The sequence below is a fragment of the Haemaphysalis longicornis genome, unplaced genomic scaffold (genome assembly GCF_048455015.1).
Source record: "Haemaphysalis longicornis isolate Haplotype H1 unplaced genomic scaffold, Haemaphysalis longicornis Haplotype H1 scaffold_1, whole genome shotgun sequence".
NCBI lineage: Eukaryota > Metazoa > Arthropoda > Arachnida > Ixodida > Ixodidae > Haemaphysalis > Haemaphysalis longicornis.
Window position 1 is genome coordinate 303,244,729 of NW_027526203.1, and position 21,767 is coordinate 303,266,495.

At 47.3% G+C, this 21,767-nt stretch overlaps 2 protein-coding genes across 3 annotated transcripts in view; both read right to left on the bottom strand.

Moving 5' to 3' along the window:
- LOC144149630 (uncharacterized) overlaps window positions 1–9,264 on the bottom strand; it is a 135,032-nt gene extending 125,768 nt beyond the window's left edge. Inside the window, exon 1 of the mRNA XM_077681285.1 lies at window positions 9,050–9,264. Within this exon, the coding sequence (XP_077537411.1) occupies window positions 9,050–9,079 (30 nt within the window). The 5' untranslated portion in view covers window positions 9,080–9,264. The remainder of the gene's footprint in view (window positions 1–9,049) is intronic.
- Window positions 9,265–12,971: 3,707 nt separating this feature from the next.
- Window positions 12,972–21,767, bottom strand: part of LOC144149619 (uncharacterized protein CG3556) — a 134,016-nt gene continuing 125,220 nt past the window's right edge. For both annotated transcript variants that reach the window (XM_077681274.1, XM_077681266.1), the window contains one exon: window positions 12,972–13,069. Coding sequence is in view for 1 of the 2 variants with exons in the window: in XM_077681266.1 (XP_077537392.1) it covers window positions 13,002–13,069 (68 nt within the window). In the remaining variant the exon portion in view is untranslated. The remainder of the gene's footprint in view (window positions 13,070–21,767) is intronic.

Sequence of the window (21,767 nt, forward strand, 5' to 3'; positions counted from 1 at the left end):
GCGGCAACACTTAGCACTCGCAGGGCCTGCATAACGGCAATGGCCGCGTTTTTGGCGGCTGATGAGATGAGTACGTAGGGGATTTAGCAGAAACTGCCTCCGATGCGGAACCGAGAGTGCTACGGTAGCTCTGCTTTGCGGTAGAGATTGGCGACTACAAACAGCGATATCCGCCCGCAGTCGCACCCTTCGTGTGAGCGAAGGAGCTGTCTGAGAGGAAATCCGCCTGCGGTGACAACACGATCTCCCTCGGGTTAGTCTGCTGAAATTCTTCCTCGTGGGAATACCGCTTAACGTGTGTGCGAGAGCAGACACCACAGTAAAGTCGCAACGTACCGCAGCGCCTCATGGTAGACACACATGGCAGAGCGTACTTGCAATACTGTGGTGCCTGGTCAAATCGGCGTCCAAAATCCGAAAAGGAATACTTTTCACGTGAATCATGCGATAATAAATTATTTACTCAGAATATGTGAATAGGAGGGCGTCTATCACGCTTTCTAAAGCAATATGAAATGTTTGCAACAAAGAACGCACAAGCAACAAATTTGATTTTACAACCCCTTGAATCGCCGCGGCACAGGAAAGGCAGATGCCATCTAAGATTGCGTGGCTTAAATGGTGTGGGCAGGTGGCTGTGAGCGAGAAGGCGATGGTGTCATTGCTTCAAAGAGCCTATTGTCTAGCGTCATGGCCGGACGATCATTTTTGGTTTTTTCACAGCAAGAGAGAGAGAGAAAAGCCCTTATTAAGTGCGCAGCCGTTAAGGGGCCCGGCTTGTCGTCGGAGCTCGTCCGGGGCCACGGTATCTAGCCACCGTAGTCACGCGGCGCCACGCACCCAAATAGCGTCGTCGAAAAGATCACGGCTTACCCTGGTCGGGATCGAGATCAATACGAAGCTGATGTCAATCCCATTGCGCCAAAGACGCACACTTTACTAGGGCGTTTTAGTATGGCGTTTGTTGCCTTCGCGTGCGCGATACGCTAAATGAGTTTTAGTAGAGCGTCACACCAGTTTTGCGTAGCGACAAGCTAACGGTTACGGCGACATTTATTGAGTGGATTGCGAAACGACTCGCCGATCCCCCGATCCGGCCGATCTGCCAGCGGAGTGCCTAAGTACCCGGACCTTTTACGACTATCCAAACCAGTGAAAACAAACGCTTTCCCGTTAGTATCGAATGCAAAACTTCCATAACATGATATGAACATTCTCTTTCCTGAGTACGTTCCATTAAGGAAGCGTTGAAGCCCTGTGGCACTTGTTCTGTGCAACCGCGCACAACACCCTGAACCAAAAGTATCGGTTAGACGCATACATTTTATTTATTTATTTATTTATTTATTTATTTATTTATTTATTTATTTATTTATTTATTTATTTATTTATTTATTTATTTATTTATTTATTTATTTATTTATTTATTTATTTATTTATTTATTTATTTATTTATTTATTTATTTATTTATTTATTTATTTATTTATTTATTTATTTATTTATTTATTTATTTATTTATTTATTATCAGGGCATAAAGCGTTATAGAGGGGAGTGGGTTTAGCAGACAAATAAAATACAAACATGCGCATGAAAAGCAACCCAAATTTACTACATACATACAACACTCAAAAACATCATATAAACTACAGGGCTTAAAAAATATAGAAAGTATCAAGAAATAATTAAACAAGGAAGCACCACGACAAAAAATATCATAATGACAGCCTAATGCCCACAAAAAGCACTCGTGAAAAAAAAAAAAAAAAAACTCGGCGCGAAATTTCTCCCATGCACAAATGAACGGTAACACGAACAGCAGCAAACAAATAACTGAGAAAAAAAATATGCGTTGAGCAAATCAACGCATAAAACTTTCTAGTGTCTCCCGAAAGCGTTCATGGTTAGTAATGGGGACTAATGACGCAGGCAGGTTGTTCCAATCACGGTTTGTTCGTTGTTAAAATAATGCGAGTATGTTACGGTGTTCTGGCGCGGAACATGAACCTTGTAAGGATGGTCGAGGCGTTCAGATATAAAAAATGAGGTTTTTGCCAACACGATTGAAGCTCCGGGTTGTGGGGATACATTTTATGCAGCACACAAAGGAAAGCCAGTTTCCGGTGAGTGGGAAGAGTAGCAAGGTCAAGGTTGGATTTCATGGTAGTAACACTGGACGTGCGGTAATAGTTTGAAAGAATGGACCATGCGGAGCGGTTTTGCAGAGTTACTGTTTTATTATATAGTGTTACATAGCCAGGGTCCCAATCTGATGAAGCGTATTCAAGCCCAGGACGAACGTGGGTTATGTATAGTTGCTTTTTTAAGGAAGACGGGGACAGAGAGAAATTTCTTTTGAGGTAACCTAGCATGCGGTTGGCATTAGGTGTTGCATATTTAATTTGGTGCGCCCAGGATAGGTATTACTTATGTGCACATCGAGATATTTATAGGATTAAACTGACTCTAGTAACGTATCTTTAAGAAAGTAATCAGGACTAGGTAGTTTCTTACGCGAAACGCTCATTGATTTACATTTAGAAACGTTAAGATCCATGTGCCAGGGGTTGCACCAGGAAGTAATGTTGTTAAGGTCAGATTGGAGACACGCAATGTCAGTGTCGTTAGTAACTTTACGGTAAAGCACACAGTCGTCAGCAAAAAGGCAAACTGAAAAAGAAATTTTAGAAGGCAGGTCAATAATGTACAGTCATCAAAACTGTTAACAACAACAAAACACGAGGTGCCGGCCTACGCACAGAGTGGCAGCTCGTGATAGCTACAGCCGCATCTTCGGTGCCTGCTTATCGGCCCTCGCAACGCTGCCCTACTGCATTCGGGTGCTACAGCGCATGCGCACACCCTGGTTAAGAAGCCTGAGCGCTATCGTAAGCTTCCGCTCTGTGCATACGCTGGCACCTCGTTCTTTGTTGTTTTTAACAGTTTTGACGACTGTAAATTAGAAAGGGTAAAGGCCCCAGCACAGAACCCTGAGGTACGCCTGAGTATACAGCCACCTCGGGAGAGTCATTTCATTAACGGATACAAACTGCGTGCGGTTAGCGAGAAAGACTCTAATAAACTGTAGGACTTGTGGATCGATTTTCAAATGGACTAATTTATGTAATAGCAGGCGGTGATTTACTTTATCGAATGTTTTGGAAAAATCTAAGAATTTACAGTCAGTCACAAAACCTGAATCAAGAGAGACATGCAGATCGTTAATAAACGTGATTAGTTGTGTTTCACAGGAAAACAATTTGCGGAAACCATGCTGCGAGTGATGGAAGAACTTACTTGATTCTAAAAACTTAACAAGGTTTTAAAAAACAATATGCTCAAGAGTTTTGCAAGGAACTGAAGTAAGAGAGATTAGGCGATAATTAGAGGGATTATGTGCGTCGCCTGATTTGTGGAGGGGTACCAACCGGCTTTGTTTTCTAATCTTTCGGTAAATTGCCGTCATTGAAACATTTATGTAGAGGCAATATAATATAATTGACATGTACTCTTTAGGATTCTTGAGAAATTAGGAATTAATGCCGTCCGGGCCACACGAAGAAGACAGTTTCAGATTGAGGTTGCTGATGACGCCAGCAATTCCAGTAGGATCGAAAAATATAGGGTCCATTGGGAAAAAATTACCTACCACACTGCAGATCTGGAAAATCAACTACATCCGGGTTACAAAATGTTCTAGCAAAGCTATTTTTCTAATAGCGAGGCGCACAAATGGTCAGAAACAGGTTCACCATGATTATCCAGCAGGCTTATTGTGTTGCCGTTTTTAGGCTTTATTATGCTCCAGAAACGCTGAGGATTTGTCTTTACTAAGGAAGGTAAGGTTTACTGAAAAAAGGTACGTTTTGCAGTTTGAAGGGAGTTTGTGTAAGATGCGGCTGCTAATTTGTAGGGTGACCAGTGCTGCGGGCCAGTAATTTCTTAACAGTGCGATAGAGCCGGGATTTTTTGTTAGACAATCGCAATCGTTTCAAATATCGGGTAAACCAGGGAACATTAGTATTACTATAAACGCGCCTTAATGGTGTATGTTTGTTGATTAATTCATACACATTTTGTTTGAAAGAATTCTAAATGTAATAAACGCTTAGTTCACTATAACATGGCAGCAAACTATCAAGAAATATACAAAGGCTTGTATTAAGAGCTTCGAAGTTGTCTCTATTGTAGTCCCTGATGCTTTTTATGCACTTCTGTTTTCTTTCATCAGGAAGGAAAAGAGCGAACTGGAGTACGTAATGGTTACTGAAGCCGGGGATGTGTGTGATTGACGAAGTAATATCTGGGGCGGATGTCAGGACGCGATCAAGCAAGGAAGATGTTTTCGGGGTTGGCTCATAGACAAGCTGGGATTAGTTAAAATGGAGTAGACGTCAAGAAAACATAACGCTTCAGCAGATGCTGGTTCTACTAATGGAGTGGAATGCATCCATTGAATATTGGGATAATTGAAGTCGCCAACCCAAAAAAATCCCGCCAATCCACCCAGTGAATGTGGTTGGAAAGCAAAGCTGTAAACAGCTCCCATAATGATTACCCATGCGACGTCACTTAAATTCACTCACATCACTCTACAAATAGCAAAACCAGAGAGAAGTGAAATGCACTTAACCACGCCATTTATTACTTCAAAGGGATATTCTTGTTAAGGTTAAATCAATGCATGAAGCATGAACGGTGTTTGGTTGAGTTGTATTGGTGTAGCACAAGAGTGGAAACTTGTTTTATGAAATTGAAGTAAGCTCCAACCCGGTGTTACACGATTTGTCTTCTCCGTCTCTGCGCCGTGGACGGAGGCGACGAGATTTGCGGCAGAGAAGATGGAGGAGGAAGAAATACTTCTGTTCTGATTTCTGAACGGCCCAGAGTGCAGCCCTAGGGAGTGATTCCTTCTTCTGTGGGGCCTATATGCAGACCGCGCGGCCCGTGTTTTGTCCACCCGCTAAAGCTGGGTAGGTAGAGAGGGTCTGGACAGCAGCATCTCCCATTGCTCTGGTTGGGTACTTGACAGAAAGAGAGGAGGGTGCTCAGGGCTAAAGTCGCACACCCCGATTACAGGGCAGAGTGTTCCTACTTCTGAGCAAAATTTACATTCAGCGTCGTAGCGATTCGGATACATTAAGTGAAGACGCGTAGGCTGTGGGAAGGAGCCCGGATTGTATGAGCCGTAGGGTAGTTTGTTGTTCTCTGGAAAGGTCAGGGTAAGGCGAAGGTACGGTCTGTCTCAGAAGGCGATAATGCTGGGTTATCTCCCTGAACGTGACAAGCGGGTGACTGTCCTCGTGCAGCTCGATAGCGCGGGAGGTAAAAGCGTAGGCTTGTTGGGTGGGCGTATTTGTTGCCCTCCATTGAAGCGTGACGGGGTGTCCAGATGAGCTGAATGGAACCATTTGGGGAGTGATTTTGTACCACGCGCAGTGCAGGTCAGGACACCCAACCCTACTGGTAATTTCAGTAGGCTTGCTGGGAATCGATGACTACCCTCCGAACCCCTTGTTGAACGAGAGCCAAGGTGATGGCTGCCTCTTCTGCTGCCGTCATTTCGTGGGTCTTAAGCGAGGTACACGCAAGGAGGTTGGTTCTGGAGGTAGCCACGATGATGGCGTATTGCTGCCCTCGATGTTTGGAGGCGTCTGTGTAGATAACTGCAGGATCCCCACCGAGGGTGGTGTTTAGCGCTTGGGCCCGTGCTTTTCGGTGACCCTCGTCATGTGAGGGGCTCATATTTCTAAGCAAAGGGAGCATCTTTAGTTTTAGTCGCCAAGAGTCTGGGAGTGCGTCAAGCGGAGTGACATTATGGGCTGCCCAGCCAATCTGGTGAAGCATGCGGTTACCCATCGCAGCTCTGAGTCGGACCTTCTGGTAAGAAAGATGGCCTTCTATCAGCTCTTCCACCGTGTTGTGGAGCCCCGTGCTAAGCAGCCTCTGTGGGGACGCACTCATGAGAAGACCAACGACGTGCTCGACCGCCTTTCTAATCATTATATAAAGCATCTCTAGGTCTTCCTTGTCGAGAAGAAGACAGGGGGTTGACGTAAGTAACTCTCGAGAGGACAAAAGCTTCAATTAATCGAAAGGTACCGGATTCCTTTAGGCCTCGCTTCTTGGTGGCAACTCGCCTGATCATGTGTATGGTTTGAATAATGCTGTTTTTGAGGGGCTGCAAGGAGACGTCACTCTTGGTGTTAACCTCGAGATGTAGGCCCAGGATCTTGATGCTGGGGCTTGGAGTGATGGCCTGGCCATCAAGGAGTATTTCAATGTATTCCTTGGTTTGGCGTGAGGGCGGACGACAAGGAGCTGTGATTGTTTACGTGAACATTGGAAGTCACAGGCTTTAGCACATTGGCGTACTAAAAGTGAGATGCCATGCATTTGTGTGAGCTTCCTTTAATTTTTGTAACTCTTAGCACATGACCTACGTGCGCACAGGGCCTCTAGACGGGCGTGAGTGGTCGCGTGACGCTTTCACGTGGCATTCAGAGAGAACGCAGGGGGTAAACCCGTAGATGTGCTTGGTGAGTACACCACCGGTCTTCCCAGTCATCGCGTGGGCTCGTAGCTAAATCGGTAAGACAACGGGCTCTCGCTTTGTTGGCTATTTGTTCCAGGTTCGATTCCCGGCGGTGGCCGTTAATTCTTTTATTTGTTCGCTGGATTTTTCTGGTGACACCAACGGTCGCGAAAGGACCCTTGGGGGGTAGAGGTAAAAAGCCTTGCTTTAAAAATTTCGACTCATGGATATCGTACCATAATTTGGTTTAAATTATCCCGAAGACCTTCACAAAAACCGGTTGCAGAAAATGGAGACCGATAAGTGGCGCCAAGAATTACCTTCTTATAATGGGACGTTAAGGAGCAAGAGATAATTTCAAGGTCAATAGTTACAGAGATTGCAAAAGGTTTTGATTGATTGATTGATTGATTGATTGTGGGGTTTAACGCGCCGACGCAACGCAGGCGATGAGGCGCGCCGTAGTGGAGGGCTCCGGATTAATTTTGACCACCTGGGGATCTTTAACGTGCGCCGAAATCTCGTACACACGGGCGTTTTTGCTTTTCGCCTCCATCAGAAAAGCGGCCGCCGCGGCCGGGAATCGAACCCGCGACCTCGTGCTCAGCAGCGCATGCAAAAGGTTTTAACTGGTCGTTGATTGCAATTAATACGCCACCGCCTGTCCTGTCACCGCGATCACGTCGATATACCACAAAGGTTTCTTCTCATCATTAAAGGCATTCCTCCTCCTCCTCCTTCTCCTCCTCTCTCCTCCTCCTCCTCCTCCTCCTTTGTAACATCGAAATAACTGATCTGCGGATATTTTGCTCGCCAGCCAAGTCTACGTAAGTACGATTATATCGGCTTCAGAATCATTGATTAATGCGTTAAGGCTATCCTTTTTTTATATAGGCTACAGATGTTAGTATACAAAACAGATACATTCGCGTTACCTAGCTACCTTGCGTTAGCCTAGCTACCGCGTGGCTGACGATACACACGTCCTGAACGCGTCGACCTTGGTGGTTACCCAAATCAAACAAGAGTTATCACTTCAGCCGCTAGATACCCGTCGCACTATCGCGCTATTATGCCTTTTTCATAAATGCATAGTTCGCGTCACACCTAACCCGCTTCCTCTTAACGCCCCAGTACGTACGTCACGACGCCTTCATAATAGTCATAGTTTCACGCGAATTTTTGGCAAGACGCTTGCTTTCAATTCATCTGCATTGCCTCGAGCAATCATGCACTGGAATGATCTTCCTGACCAAATTGCATCCATACTTAGTCAAGATAGCTTAAGCGAAAATCTGCACCGACATTTTTCTAGTAATTGTGTAATGATGAATTGCTAGAATAATATTGTTACTGTTTATGGGTGTTTCCCCCTTGTATTTGTGTTTTCGTGATGTTTTTTATTCCACATAAACCCTGTGCGTTTGTGATAATTGTCTGTTAGAAAAGTGTATGACGTGTTTCATTTACGTCTGTAAGCCGATTACCGAAACTCTATATTGTGTACTTGTCTTTTCTTCTTTTTCCCCACTATTTTTTTTGTGCTCTTTCAAAAAAGTAACCCCCCTTACTCAATGCTCTTCAATGGGCCTGTAAGGTATAATAAATAAATAAATAAATATATACACACCATCCCGAGAGGTAACCGCGGGAAGAGGGGAAGCAATTGCACGGACTTCAACGACAGAATCTGCATCTGCCTAGTACACGCAGTGTTTCCCATCGGCAGTAAGCTTGTTGTGACGCAGTTTGTATGAAGTGTCTAAATCTTTACTGAAGTCGAACAGTTTTTACGTAGAAATCGCGTAGAAACAGAGAAGTCTCCTCTTATATTAAAATCTGTATCCGCCAGCAAATATCTTTTTGTATGAATCAGTTCTTTAGTTTTGAAAGCAGCAAACTTAACCACAATGGGACGGTTCTTGCCCGCTGTATACCGGCCTATTCGATGCGCACGCGCAATGTCGGGTGCAGGATCTGCAGCTGCAGTTTCTCGGAAGCAAACGAGATCATCTTCCCTTCAGATTCCTGCCAGTTTTCTTTAGGACTGTCTCGAATTCCGAAAAACAACAAGTTGTCTCGCCTCGACCGATCTTTGTCTCATCAAGCCTTGCGCGTAGCGTGGTTATTTCTTCACGCAGACGGCTTGTTGGAACATCAGCCCCGGACTGATCTTGCTTACAGCGTTCCAGACTGGCAGCCTGCTTTTCAACGGCTTCTAGGTGGGTATTGATGTTGGTAGCAGCAGATACGACGAATTAATGGCCCCGTGTAAGCTCGTCAATTGCCTTTGCCATGCTGGATTGATTAGTCTCAATCCTTATATAGCGCTTGTTGGTTTCCTTAACCAATTTCAGTATTTCATCTTGCATTCCAGGATTTTTCTCGGTGTCCCCCATATCACCAAAAACAAAGCACAAAAAGGTTCTAGAACGGCTCCTGGGCATGGGACCACTACAGTAAAACGAATGTCACACTTGAATGATTTACAGGGCAGAAAGGAAGGGTGACTGACCTGCCCAGCAAACAAGAGGCGTAAGTACATCGCTTCAGCCGTGCTTCCTTGCCCACTAGCGAGGTGGTCCGTGGGACGCCCTTTTGTATGGCTCGCCGGCGGGTGGAGCGATGACGAGTTGCTGGTAGGCTGAGTCGGAGAGTATATATGTTGCGATAGCTTCGTTGTCGTTCAGCTTCAAAACAATCCAGAGATGCGTTTAGAACGGACACAACGGCAACGACATGTGTTGCAAGTCTGAAGCGCGATTACCAGGCGATCGGTTGCCTCCTGTCGATCGTAAATTCGGCACTCACATCTCGCGGTTTGTGGGGTCGAACAGCAAATCAGTTAACCCTGGCGCGCAAGCCGAGGGGGCTTTTAGCCACGCACACTGTACATACCCGATGTAAGGTTAAGTCGACGTCACTAAAGAAATATAATCGCAAGCATGGTGAGCACAGTCCACCCGCAGAAGCAAAACGTCACATTTCATCGCGAAGCGAACGCGTCCTCAACACACACACAGCTTTGGTCGCCGGCCTGGCTGCAAGGCTTCTCTTGGACAGTCAGCGATATCTAGGCGATACAGCGCTGCGCGAGGGCGACGTGTAAACCACGCGACGTATTTAAAAACACAGGAGCAAAGAACTTGGTCCATCAGAGGCAAATTACTGTCCACAGAAGAGTGGAACTTGCCGCGCTACTTGCAACCATGTTGTAAACAAAGAGATTCGCAAGCCGCCTCGCGTTCGCACACTGTTTTCTTAAATAGCGCCCGCTCGTCTCACGTCCGCTAAACACAAAACCAGCGTAGCGTACGGCGCATGCGCAGTGTGAACGACGCAAAGAAATAGCGTACGCCAACTCTTTGCGTACGGCTCCCCACGCTATTCTAAAACTTTCTACTGGTATGCAAAGAAGTCATCGCGGTTAATCGGAAATTACGACTGAGGCTGCCACATGCGAGTGCTCGCCGGAATCTGGAATACAGCGCAGAGGCCACTGGAATGTGGAAAGCAGGACAATGATACTACGGCGAAGACGAACGGAAGGATGCTTGATTTCAGCAGGCGTCACGCCTGCGCATTGAAGTTCGTTCTACGCCCCGTCGGTGGTCGCATGCTCGGCCGACACCCGCCATCAGACTTAAGGGCCTACCCAACGGGAACTGATGCCTGCGCCAGCCTTGTGTCCCTCAAGTAAAAAGGGGGTTAACGATTAATGTCAGGTTCCCAAAAACCACGTGAGGCGTATAGAATATCAACAGAAACCAACTAAAATGCTGGTTTTTATGGGCCTGATGAGGTGTCGGCACCCCATGCCAGACAGTTTCGGGCCCTTCCCCCCCTCTTCCTCCCCTCAAAACCTATAAGCTTAGCTTAGCTGGTTTCAACTGATATTCTAGGCTTGACAGCCTACGTGGCCTAATTAGATGATTTTTCTTTTTTTTTTAATTTGCTCCGTCACCGCCGAAATCTCTGTCTGGCAAACAATAGATGGCACCATTAGCCAAGTTACCCCCCCTCTCCTCCACGCCCCCCCCCCCCCCCCCCCCCAGATAGGCCAGGATGTCATCCCAAGGGACAGTGAGGTTACTCATTTATGAATCCTCGGCATGGCCCTACGGAGAAGCGGAAGAGCCCCTCTCACAATCGCCGAAATACAAAAAAAATCTCCCAATTAGGCCCATATTGCAACACGCCTAACCAGAGAAACAGCAAGCATGAGAGAAGAAGAAAAATAGTAATCACGCAGGCAATGATCATCATTCGGATATCGTACAGCCTGCCGTACCACAATTTACTCACACCGAAGAAAACCAACTAAATATCACCATCAGTACAGATATAACGCAGCCCTCAGCCTCCCGATTTTTACTGGCCCCTAAAAGGTCCTCAAATGGGGTCTTTATAACATCTGTGAAAAAATTGGCCGCGTATCTGCTCCTTTCGTTGCAAATGTCGTCAAAAGACGATAGTCTTTGTAGACATTTGCCAAAGAAATGCCCCCCTTTGCTTTCCCGCTCACCTCTCATGCTGTTCCTGTACCGTCGCGCTCATCCCAAGGTAAACACACTAAAGGTTTGCGCAACGCGATTTCAATATACCGCGTTCCACTGCTACAGGCCGGGTTTCTCGACGCCAGCGCTGCAGTACGGCGGAGACGCGCGTGAATGGAGGCGGCCGACTACAAGGTTTATAGAACCGCGTGACCGTGCTCCGCCTGCGTTCCAAGCAGAACGTGGAACCTAGCTAGTGGAACCTTTCGTTGCTGTTGCCGCGTAATTTTTCATATGCCGCCAGGAGGCGGCGGTTTTCTGTAGATGTAGAATATCATTTGTTATCGAAAAACCAAGCATCCATGATTTCTTAAATAAAAGAACGCTGTAAATATCCCTTGTGTACTAATTTCCTGTATTATATTTGCGTAATGTCTTGTTCTTGTTCAAAAAAAATTCCCCCGCATTTCCCCGAGGGGGAGAATGTGAAAGTGCGAATGCACGGTTGTCGGCCCGCTTGCGGCGCTTGCGCTCGGCCCCCGCAGCCCACCGCCTCGCCGCCTTCTCTTCCATCTCTTCCATCGGGTTTGTAGTATCACGTGTACACCACGCAGTTATCAAGCCGCTATAACGCCGCTGAGTCGCCAACGCACGCCGCTGACGACGTAGTTTGAATGCGTTAAAGATATAAGGCGCGTCACTAACACTGATATCATCGTCGCGTCCGTGGCTTGGTCGGTAGAGCGTCGCGCTGCGGCCGCAAAGTCATCGGATCGAAACCTGGCGCCGGATGCTGTTTCTTTTTTAAATATAGAGGAGCACTGCGGACGCCGCCGCCGCCGCCGCCGGCGGCGGTGGATGGTTTGGGGTCGCTTATAAAGTGCATTCGCACTTAAAAGTTGACAAGTATGAACAGATAAACCGGGCTTAGACGTTTACATGTGGCTGTGAGTATGTAAGACTATTGCGCAATATCAATTTCACTTTGGCCGGGTGGCTGAATCGAGTCACAGACAGACAGACGGACAGACAGACAGACATACAGACAGACCAAAATTTCTGGGTTTAAGTAGCCCAAGAAAGACTATCGTCTTTAAAAATCAGAGCAGAATACAGAGGGAGTGCCTGGGAAAAACAAAATCGGGATGGGCGATCCTATATAGAAGATGGGCACCCGTCAGCAGAAGAAACCACTGGACGTCATGATGGACATGTCACTACTTCAGCGACTGTCCGTACAAGCTTTCCTACTACCGAAAAAGAAAACATTTATAAACCTACAAAAAGTCAGGGGACAAACAAGGTTCTAATTCGTCCGAGGACCGTTCCATAACCATTAAAAGGCAGTATACAACTGCCCCGGTATCTACGAAAGTGCAAGTACAAAGGAATTCTAGTGACCCACTGTGGCAATCTTTGTATCTGCATAACCCTCCTACACCCATAAACGGAAGAAACGGGAGCTGGAGATATCCCCTTGGCAGTCTGTCTAGCGCAACTATCGAATGGAAGCCTAAACGTAATTGGAGACTCTCAAGAGGCCACTACACTGCCCGAGCACCTGAACGCTTCAGAATGATTCTAACATAAAAGAAATGTTGAACTTTCACAATGTCAAATGTACGCCAGGACACGAGGGTCCGGAAGGAAACGCGTCAGCCGATTCAAAAAGCACACGAATTAACATACCGTGCTCCTCGTCACCACGATAAGGGGAAGTTTGCGGCCTCTTGTTGCGAAACACGTAGTACGAAGTAGCGTACCTGGCGTTGGTTGTACATTCCTTTGGGGTTCCATGGTCCCTGGTTTGATGAGGGTATATTTTCATTGCTAAAACTGCAGAAAATTAATTCTTCTACTCACGTTGTGTCTGAAGTTGGGGCCTCTTATTGAGGAAAATGACAAGACAGCAGGTAAAATGATGGGAACAAGGCTCTCTCCTTTCCGCCATTAGTGTGCTTTATTATCCGTTTAGTACACGACGTGCTTGTACCACATGATCACATGATCAGAGTCCTTTACAATATGTGTGCCGATTCCTGCAAGAAACATGCAATGTAAAGTTAATAAAAGGCCAATATTTGTCCAGCAGGACTCACCACGAAAAAAGAACTTCTGCAGCAATTGGGAAGCATATCGTCAAAGTTCGTTACGTCATTCAAACTCAGTCAATAAAAACGGGGAGGTTGGCGGGGGTGGGGGAGCGGAGGGGCCAGAAAACAGAAACTCTAACCTGTTCCTAGATGATGGATGGGAATGCCCATAGACTAGCGCAGTGACCTTGGGCAGTTGGCGGTTTTGCTTTGAGTGATTGTAGGATTTAACGCACCGACGCAACGAAGGCGATGAGGCGCACCGTAGTGGAGGGCTCAGGATTAATTTTGACCACCTGGGGATCTTTAACGTGCCCAGAAATCTCGTACACACGGGCGTTTTTTCTTTTCACCTCCATCAGAAAAGCGGCCGCCGCAGCCCGGAAAGGGGGGGGGGGGGGTGGGGGGGGGGGTTTGTAAGCAGGTGCAGCTTCTCAGCTTATCGGAGTACTTTCACTAGGGATTATTCTGTAGTTATTCACCGGAATGCGAAGTATGTTCGCATAGCGAATATTGGGGGTGAAAGCTTGCTTTGTGCGCAGTCTAAAGTTAACTACGCCCCACCACTAGGCTCCAGAGCCATGGAAAGTATCCTACTGAAATGTAGGGGAATAAATTTTGACAACAAATTACACACAAAATATTCAGAGTTTTGAAAGGTATTTTAAGAGTGTTCATGGCAAAGTCGACTCCTTGCTCTATGCGAAGTATCACTTTATGCAATGGTTGTACTAGGTTTCTGAGAGGTAATTTTGACAGAGAAGGGTAATGATGGGGAGTTCCTTTCTCTCTCTCACAAACCTGTTCCTAACGGCCGAAAAAGTTACCCACAAAATTCTATAAAAAATACCAGAAACGAAGAAAAGGGAAGCTTATCTAACTTCTTGTTTGCAATAAAGTAGGAGCAGGAAGACATTTAGTGACGAAGGGGTGCGCTTGGCAGCGTTGCCAATAAATACGCTGACACTAAAAAAAATAAGGTAGCAAGGCTAAGACGAGCGCCATACCCGTTCCGATGGCTCTGTGGCTATGGCGTTGTGCTGCTGAGCTCAAGGACGCGGGTTTGATTCCCAGCCGCGCGGCCGCTTTTCTGATGAAGGAGAAAACCGAAAATGCCCCTGTGTTCGAGTTTTCGGCGCACGTTAAAGATCCCCAAATGGTCCAAAATAATCCGGAGCCCTCCACTACGGTGCGACTTGTCGGCGGCTGGTTAAACCTGATCATCAAATCAAGACCAGCGCCCCCACGCTAGTGTCGATGACGCCGAAAAATAAGTTTTGAGAGACATAGCAGCAACGAGTACGTGTCGTTGCATGCGTGTGATCCTTGAATACCTCGAGCGAAACGCTTTTAAGCTAGGGTGCTTCGCGCTTTGCGACTCATGAGTGTTACAACATTGGGAAGCCAGAAAAATAGGTGCATATTTGATCGCATTTGCTCCTCGAAACACGAACAAAGACACGCTGTTTTCATGCACTGCTTGGTCTTTAGTGTTTTTTTCGGCACGCCCAGCTGGCAACCTTTTTAAGTTATATTGCGTGAGCGCAGACCGGCGGGTGTGTTACCGCGTTATCACGGTGTAAAGCGGCTAAACAAACGACAGTAGTCGCATGCACAGAGGGATCCCGTCAGTGCGACCGTAGTCTGCTAGGCTGTTCGAACCAGCCCGACACCATCGTTTCCGCTGTAAATTCACCAGCTGAGTTCATTCCGAGACGGTGACCGCTTCAATGCGCGCAAAAGGTTATACCTGAATTTGGTACTTCGCGTGCCTTCCCTTGCCTTTGTTTTCACTATTGGCGGTGAGCGCGACCTCGGGCGGCGGTGCGAAGCGCGCCTCTGTGACGTCGGCTTAGGGATTCTCGCATTTGTCGTCTGCTTCACTCGGGCTCGCTCTCTCTGCTGTTTCTTTGCGCGCGGTTGACTTTTGGCGCTTGTCCGCACCAGATCTCGCGTATGCCCAAATTTTTCTCGTAATAAAAGACTTAATATCGAATACACTAGCTCAAGGCGTGATTTGAAGTACAGTTTTTGATACCGCTCCGGAAGAACCATTGCCGGCGCCGCCCCATTCATGCGAAGCCGGTCCTGTGTGGAGCGCGAAGGGTCGGAGCTATAGGCGTTAGCTTCTGTATTCAGCAATCTTTCGAACAAAGGTAACGGCCGGAGTCTAACAACCGATAACAGCGAAAATGGAAGACCAAAACAAATTCCAGGCTATCGGGGCTGTCGGCTTTGGCAAAAGGCATTACAATTCCAGCTAATCGTATGTAAGGTAAAACAGATTTGGAAACCTTGCCTAACGCTCTAAACTATTGTATCACGTCCTTTTACGTTATCACGGCATGAAAGTGTGCCGACATGCACTACGGGGCACAAATAATGTAGGTTGGTTTCCAAATGTACATACGTCGAGTAAATAACAACTCAGCTATGACGAGGGACATTCATGACATACCCCTGCCCTCAGCGGCCCTCGTGGGTCCGGCGAAATACTTTCGCCGCTCACATTGCGGCGGATGGTGCCTGCCACACTGCATTTGTTCCACGACCATTGCCTTTACTGACACTAGACACCCCAGAGCAGTTTCTCCAAAGGAAAGGAGATCTTCGTCGCGCCACACGAGCTCTAATTCCACCGTGTGGAACGGACCACCCTAGCAGACTCGCTCGCTGGGAGGAGGTCTTGCAGCGAAGACTTCGTGTTGGTGTAGCCCTCTCTCCCGCTGTTACCCGGGAGTGGCCAACACGTTATCATGCCCCGTTCGCACATAACTGCCCCTTTTGCACGGCTCCTGCCGAAGATGCGGACACTGAACATTTGCTGTGGACTTGCCCTACATTGGAAGCGGCGAGAAGAAGACACCTCCGAGGCACAGGCCTCCACCCTGGCAGACCACCTGACCTTCATGGTGGATTTGGGGACCCCATCATCGCTCCCTCCTTGCGTTTCTTCGCGAAACGGGAGTTAATCTATACCTGTGACATAGTATTTATGCCAACGGTTAGGCAATCGCCCGCCAACGGTTAGGCAATAAAATAAAAATAACCCACTGTGTGTATAGGCACGTGCTGGTTTTATACCAGGTTTCTAACCAGTATGGAGGCTTATTGAGCAAAACGAGTTACCTATATGGCAAACATACAGTAAGACTATGTTTGTTCAGATTTGGAGGGATATTTTGGTACATTTGCCACAGCCATATCATCCCAATATTCATATACGCGTCATAGTAAAACTGCACTCAAGAGGAGGCAGACGAGGAGGAGGACAAACTTTAACAGTAAAATCGCGCTGGTTAGTGGGCAGGCTCCTCAGTCCAAGACGAGAGAGTAACAGTAATTTCCTTCAATTCATCGAACGTCATCCCGAGTAGGCCAGGATTTGTTCTTTGCGACTGAAGGGGTTGGAAAACAATGAAGAGCTGTTCGAACATATTCATAGGTTTCGAATTGTGTTATACTGAAAACCGGCATGTATACTATTTATTGCGTTCGTTAGCAAGTATACCAAACCTTCAGCACCGTAATCATGTCACAAACTGTTGGGGTTGAGATTGAGTTCGTTACGATAACAATGGTTACGATAGAAATTCGGGGCACAAAAGCCACCTTCGAGTACTGTGGACAACGTTATCTCCGCTGGCTCGCGGTGGCGTATGTAGCACAAACCTTCTTATTGCATTTGCATGTGAATAAACAACGCATGCTGTGGGTATGTACTTTTGTACGCAGACATAAGGAAACCCCTTTCTGAAGAAGGTACTGTATGCCTTATAGCCCGAAGAAAATATCCACACGAACTTTGTGAGCCTCGCAAACATCCCCAAACCTCCTAGGACGTTTGGGATCGTGCAGCAAAATTAATGCGTTGGGCAGAGAAAGAAACATTCGTATAATACAGGTCAAAAACAACGAAAGAAATAGAAGACACCCGTTTTATTTTCTGCTGTGCGACCCGCTGCTTGGTGCGTATCATTAGACTGTTGAGTCTTCATAAGAGAATCTCAGAAATACTTCAGGGAAGCCTACGCATTTTGAATACTTATCGAGGAGCTCTGAACACTGAAACTCGGAAATACGCTACGACCGGACGAGGTACACACGATCGCCTGAGCGATGCTCTAAGAAAGTCGTTCTCTCTCTCCTCGTGTGTTGTAAACTTGCGCGGGATAAAGTTTGAAATTATTCAGAGCTGTCAGAAGCTGGCTGACAATACGCTTTTTATAGCACCCAAGCATCAAAGCGGGCGATATCTAGCACAGGCACTGCTGCCAGTCACAAGCGGACGATCGCGGTGCGGGTGTAGCAGCGGCGCGAATGTTGCAGACGACAGCGGAGCGAGTCCCTAAGCCGACGTCAGAGCCAGGGGGCGCCACTCAAACATCTCACCGCCAATATGATGCCACACTTACCTTGGGCGATGAAACAAATGTCTAATAAAAAGAAAAAGAACTTCATTGTTATTCACGCCGTCGGTAAGGGATAGATGACTTCCTATAGTCCTTGTAAGCCTTTCAGCGACTAATTCCTTTTGATCTATAAACAGCGGAACTGTTCAAGCTTGAGCTCTGCCTGTGCGGTTCGTTAACAAAAAACTATCATCAACGGCGAAGTGGCGAGGGGGAAAATGCTAGGCCAAGGAGTGTGAGGTAAAGCGGCGAGGAGGCAAGATGTTGGTAGTGGGCGCCTCAAGAAAACAATGTGGTTAGGGAGGTCCCGGTAATCGAACCCGGGACCTTAACGCCGTGAAACCAGTAACCTAACCAGTGGGCTTCCCCAAAGGCCCGAGGGGTACGGGGTCAGCAGGGGCGGAGAACAATAACATGCACAGCCAAATGGAAAGAAAAAAAGTTGTGTTGGCACGCAAAAAAAAAGGCCAGATATGAGTTTACACAATTATTACGGCCAAATGGGTTCATTTCGAAGCGAGAAAAAATAAAGAAACCAAACAAAAAATTTAGGCGCCCATAGCGTGCAAAGGCATTCCATCTGGCCTTCTCAGGCCGTCTCATTAGGTGACGGAAGGGCAAATCCACATCTGGGTTTGGGAGGCTGGAAAGAAATGTTAAAAGAACGAAAAAAGTGGTGAGCTACCCCCCAAATAAAGCACAACAGAAAAGCATCAAAGACCGGTGCCGCATAAAAGATAAGAGAAAAGTCAGGGGGATAAAACGCTTAAGCGTGGTCGGAATCGAACCTGGGTCACTCCCGTTGCAGCAAAGTTGTATACCTCTGCGCCCCATCCCCCATCGTTTCATCTCCGTGGGCGAAAACGCCAAGACGCCAAGGGCAAAGGCGTCGAGCGCATGCGTCAAGCTAATAAAGCATACGGCATAGAGCTCAGAATTCGTTTAAGGAAACCACAAAACAAGCATAGAAACCGCATTATGGATGATAAGCCCCTGTGAACAATGGGACCCCCCCCCCCATGTGTTTGCAGATTATTATGTTTGCAGATTATTTTTGAGGGCTAGGCAGGACTAGTGTCACTAAATAGAGCAGTTTTTGCCCAAGACGCCGAGCGCATGCGTCAGGCTAAGCAGGACGCAGCATTTGCCGCCAGAGCAGCAGAGCGTAGCGTCAATAGATAAAATATTAAAGTACCGCCACTGAGGCATGCAAGTCAGCAACGGCGGCCATTTTGGCGTTTATCAGTGTTGCGATATTTCTTGATCTACGGGCTCACCGTTAACTTCGACCGGGTCATTTGTTAACAACACTACCAAAGGTGCAGAAACACGGCCTATTGGACACACAGCTGCTGCTGAAACGTTGTTACACACGTTATCTTTGATTAGAATTCGGAACGACGCAAGTCGCGCGCAGCCACAGAGGAGGGAGGACAAGCTAAGCCTACCAGAGTTGACCGACTACAACGCATAAACAACAAAATGGTGGCGTCCATGAAACGTCCAAGCGCAAACAAATGTCACGTAATGCGAACTTACCAATGATCAGCGGCGGCATGGAACAATAGAAGAAAAGAGTGCCGGTACTCTGTACCCTTATCTAGTGACACTAGCAGAGCGCAAGCGACAAGCCCGCCGAGACCACGAGAAACATACCAACTCGCCCAACTTGTAACTGTCCTACACTTCATACCCACCTCCATCACCATTTGTAGTAGTTTGCTACACGAACCCGCCGCGGTGGCTCAGTGGCTAAGGCGGTGTGCTTCTGAGCGCGAAGACGCAGGTTCGATTCCCGGCCGTGGCGGCCGTTTTTCTGATGGAGGCGAAAAGCAAAAACGGCCATGTGTACGATGTTTCGACGCACGTTAAAGATTGCCTGGTGGCCAAAATTAATCCGGACCCGTCCACTACGGCGCGCCTCATCGCCTGTAAAGCGTCAGCGCGTTAAACCTCATAACTAATCAATCAGTGGTTGGGAGACCTTGCTAATCAGCCCCCACTTGGAAGACCAGCTCGTCCTGATCTCCAGGGGCCAGGCAGCCGCGGAAGCATATGGGTCCCGTGAAGAGGGAACCACCCCATCCCGCACGTAGTCGCCGCAATTTTGTGTGGCTAAATAAAGTTGTTTTCTCTCTCTCTCTCTCTCTCTCTCTCTTACAATTGCTTTGCTGGACATCCACTTTCGCAGGGCGGGATGGCGACTGATTTTATTATATTTTTTTATTGCCGGTCTTCAATGTATAACAGCCCATGGTATGGACAACAAAAGGTACCACCGACTAAGCGTGGTACAAAACACATAGAATGCATAAATCGGCCAGCCGTAACTCCGACTTGGCCTTGTCATATTATACGTGTGGTCAACGGTCGTACACGACCCTTACTTTCGTATTTTCTTTTTCGGCCTGGCTTGACATCCCCCGCCACGAAAACCGTTCAGATCGGCATAACAACAACTCTGCCGAACCTTTAGTTAGGCATTTAACTTTTGTGGACTTGAATTACGCTTAAAACAATGATTGCGCTTTTATCGCTTTCGGGGAGCACAGCATTTCCTTTGGGTGTCGTAGCGCGGGTGGTGGCTTCGGACTTCGGCAGTTTGAATTTTGTACTTTAGGGGGGTGGATTTTGGACTTTGATTTAGCTCAGTTTGCATGGAGAAAGCTTCGCTTTTAGCCATCGTTGTTTTAAGAAAGGGGCGAACCTACGAAAAGCGAAGTTAAAGCTAGTGAAAACCACCTGCTCCGCTGTTTTCTTATATTCTTCGTATCTCAATTGTGCAGGAGGCCGAATTTTCTTCATTTCTCCCCATGTTTCTGTCTGCGGGACGTGGGAGAGGCCCGCACGTGAGCACATACACAAGGACAAGCAACATTTTTCTTATACACATTAGTCGCCGTAATGCGGGGGCACGCCTGTGCTGCAAAGGTGCCTATTACCTAATCCACTCAAGGTGCATACAGGAGTGAAGAGACGTAGAAGCTGCAGGGGCAAATCATCTCTTGGGCCGAGTGCAACTTTAGTGCTGACCGCACGCTAAGAGCCCACACACTGGGATGTTCATTTTCCAAAGGCTCGAGCTATAGAAAACATCGCGCTTCATAGGCAGTGTGTGCCTCGGGAGTTTTCTTTCGCCGTCATGAAAAATACATGGAACCTCAGCTACATAAACTTCGAGTAAAAAAAAAAAATACCGCCACCGTGGCCCATTGCCTAGGATGTTTGGCCGCTCATTACAAGGTCGCATGTTCAATTCCAACGCGGCTGTGTTTGTAATGGAGGTAAAAAGCAAAGAAACAAACCCCCCAGTGTTTTCCCTCTCTCGGGCGGAAGTCAAAAATCTTCCGGTGGTCTAAATTGGTATGTATCACGATAGTAGTGTCGGTGGGCGCGTGGTGTCGGGAATCCGTGGTCGACTCCCATTATGGAAGCCTTGGGAAACCTTCCACTCGAGAATGTTTCTAATTTTTATTTCAGCTCGAGTACTGCAGTGTTAGTTCCTTCGCAACGTTGCCTATTTCAACACCGATTTCGATGCTACAGATGCCTAAGCCGGATTTTTTTTTTGCTCACGGGGCCGTTTAATGCTCTCGCATTAAAACGTGCAGCTGTATCAGAACCGGAACGCAAGACCGACCAAAACAACAATAACAAAATCAAACATGAAATTTTGGGGTTTTACGCGCCGAAGCTACACGTGGTCTTTGAGGCGTGCCGTAGTGGAGGGTTTAGGTTCAATTTCGACCACCTGGGGATTTCTAACGTGCGTCTACATCTCAACCCACGGACGTTTTCATTTTTCGCCTTCATCGTCAAAATGGCCCCCGCGGATGGCGTCAATCCTGCTGCCTCTGAGGTCGCAGCACAACTTCTCAGCCAATGAGCCACCACGGCGGGTAAGACTGACACCAGGTGGATTACCTGAGTAGATGGACGGATACCAAAGACCAGGAATAGAAATAGGGTCGAGAAGGGAAGTGTTTGGAGGGAGTAAATGTAAGTGTTGAGATGAACGGGGTGCACGTCCGGGTGACGCAGGGCGAGAGCAGTTGGAAGTCTATGGAGAGGCCGTCGTTTTTCAGTGGACATCGACCAGCTGATGATGATGATGATGAGAATGATTACAGTAGAGTAGGGCTGCGTGAAACTTTCCAATAAAGACTCGGCCATCTTAAAAGAAGTCCGTCTCGGGGCTTTTTCTTTTGCGTTGACTCTGTAAGTCAAGTTGC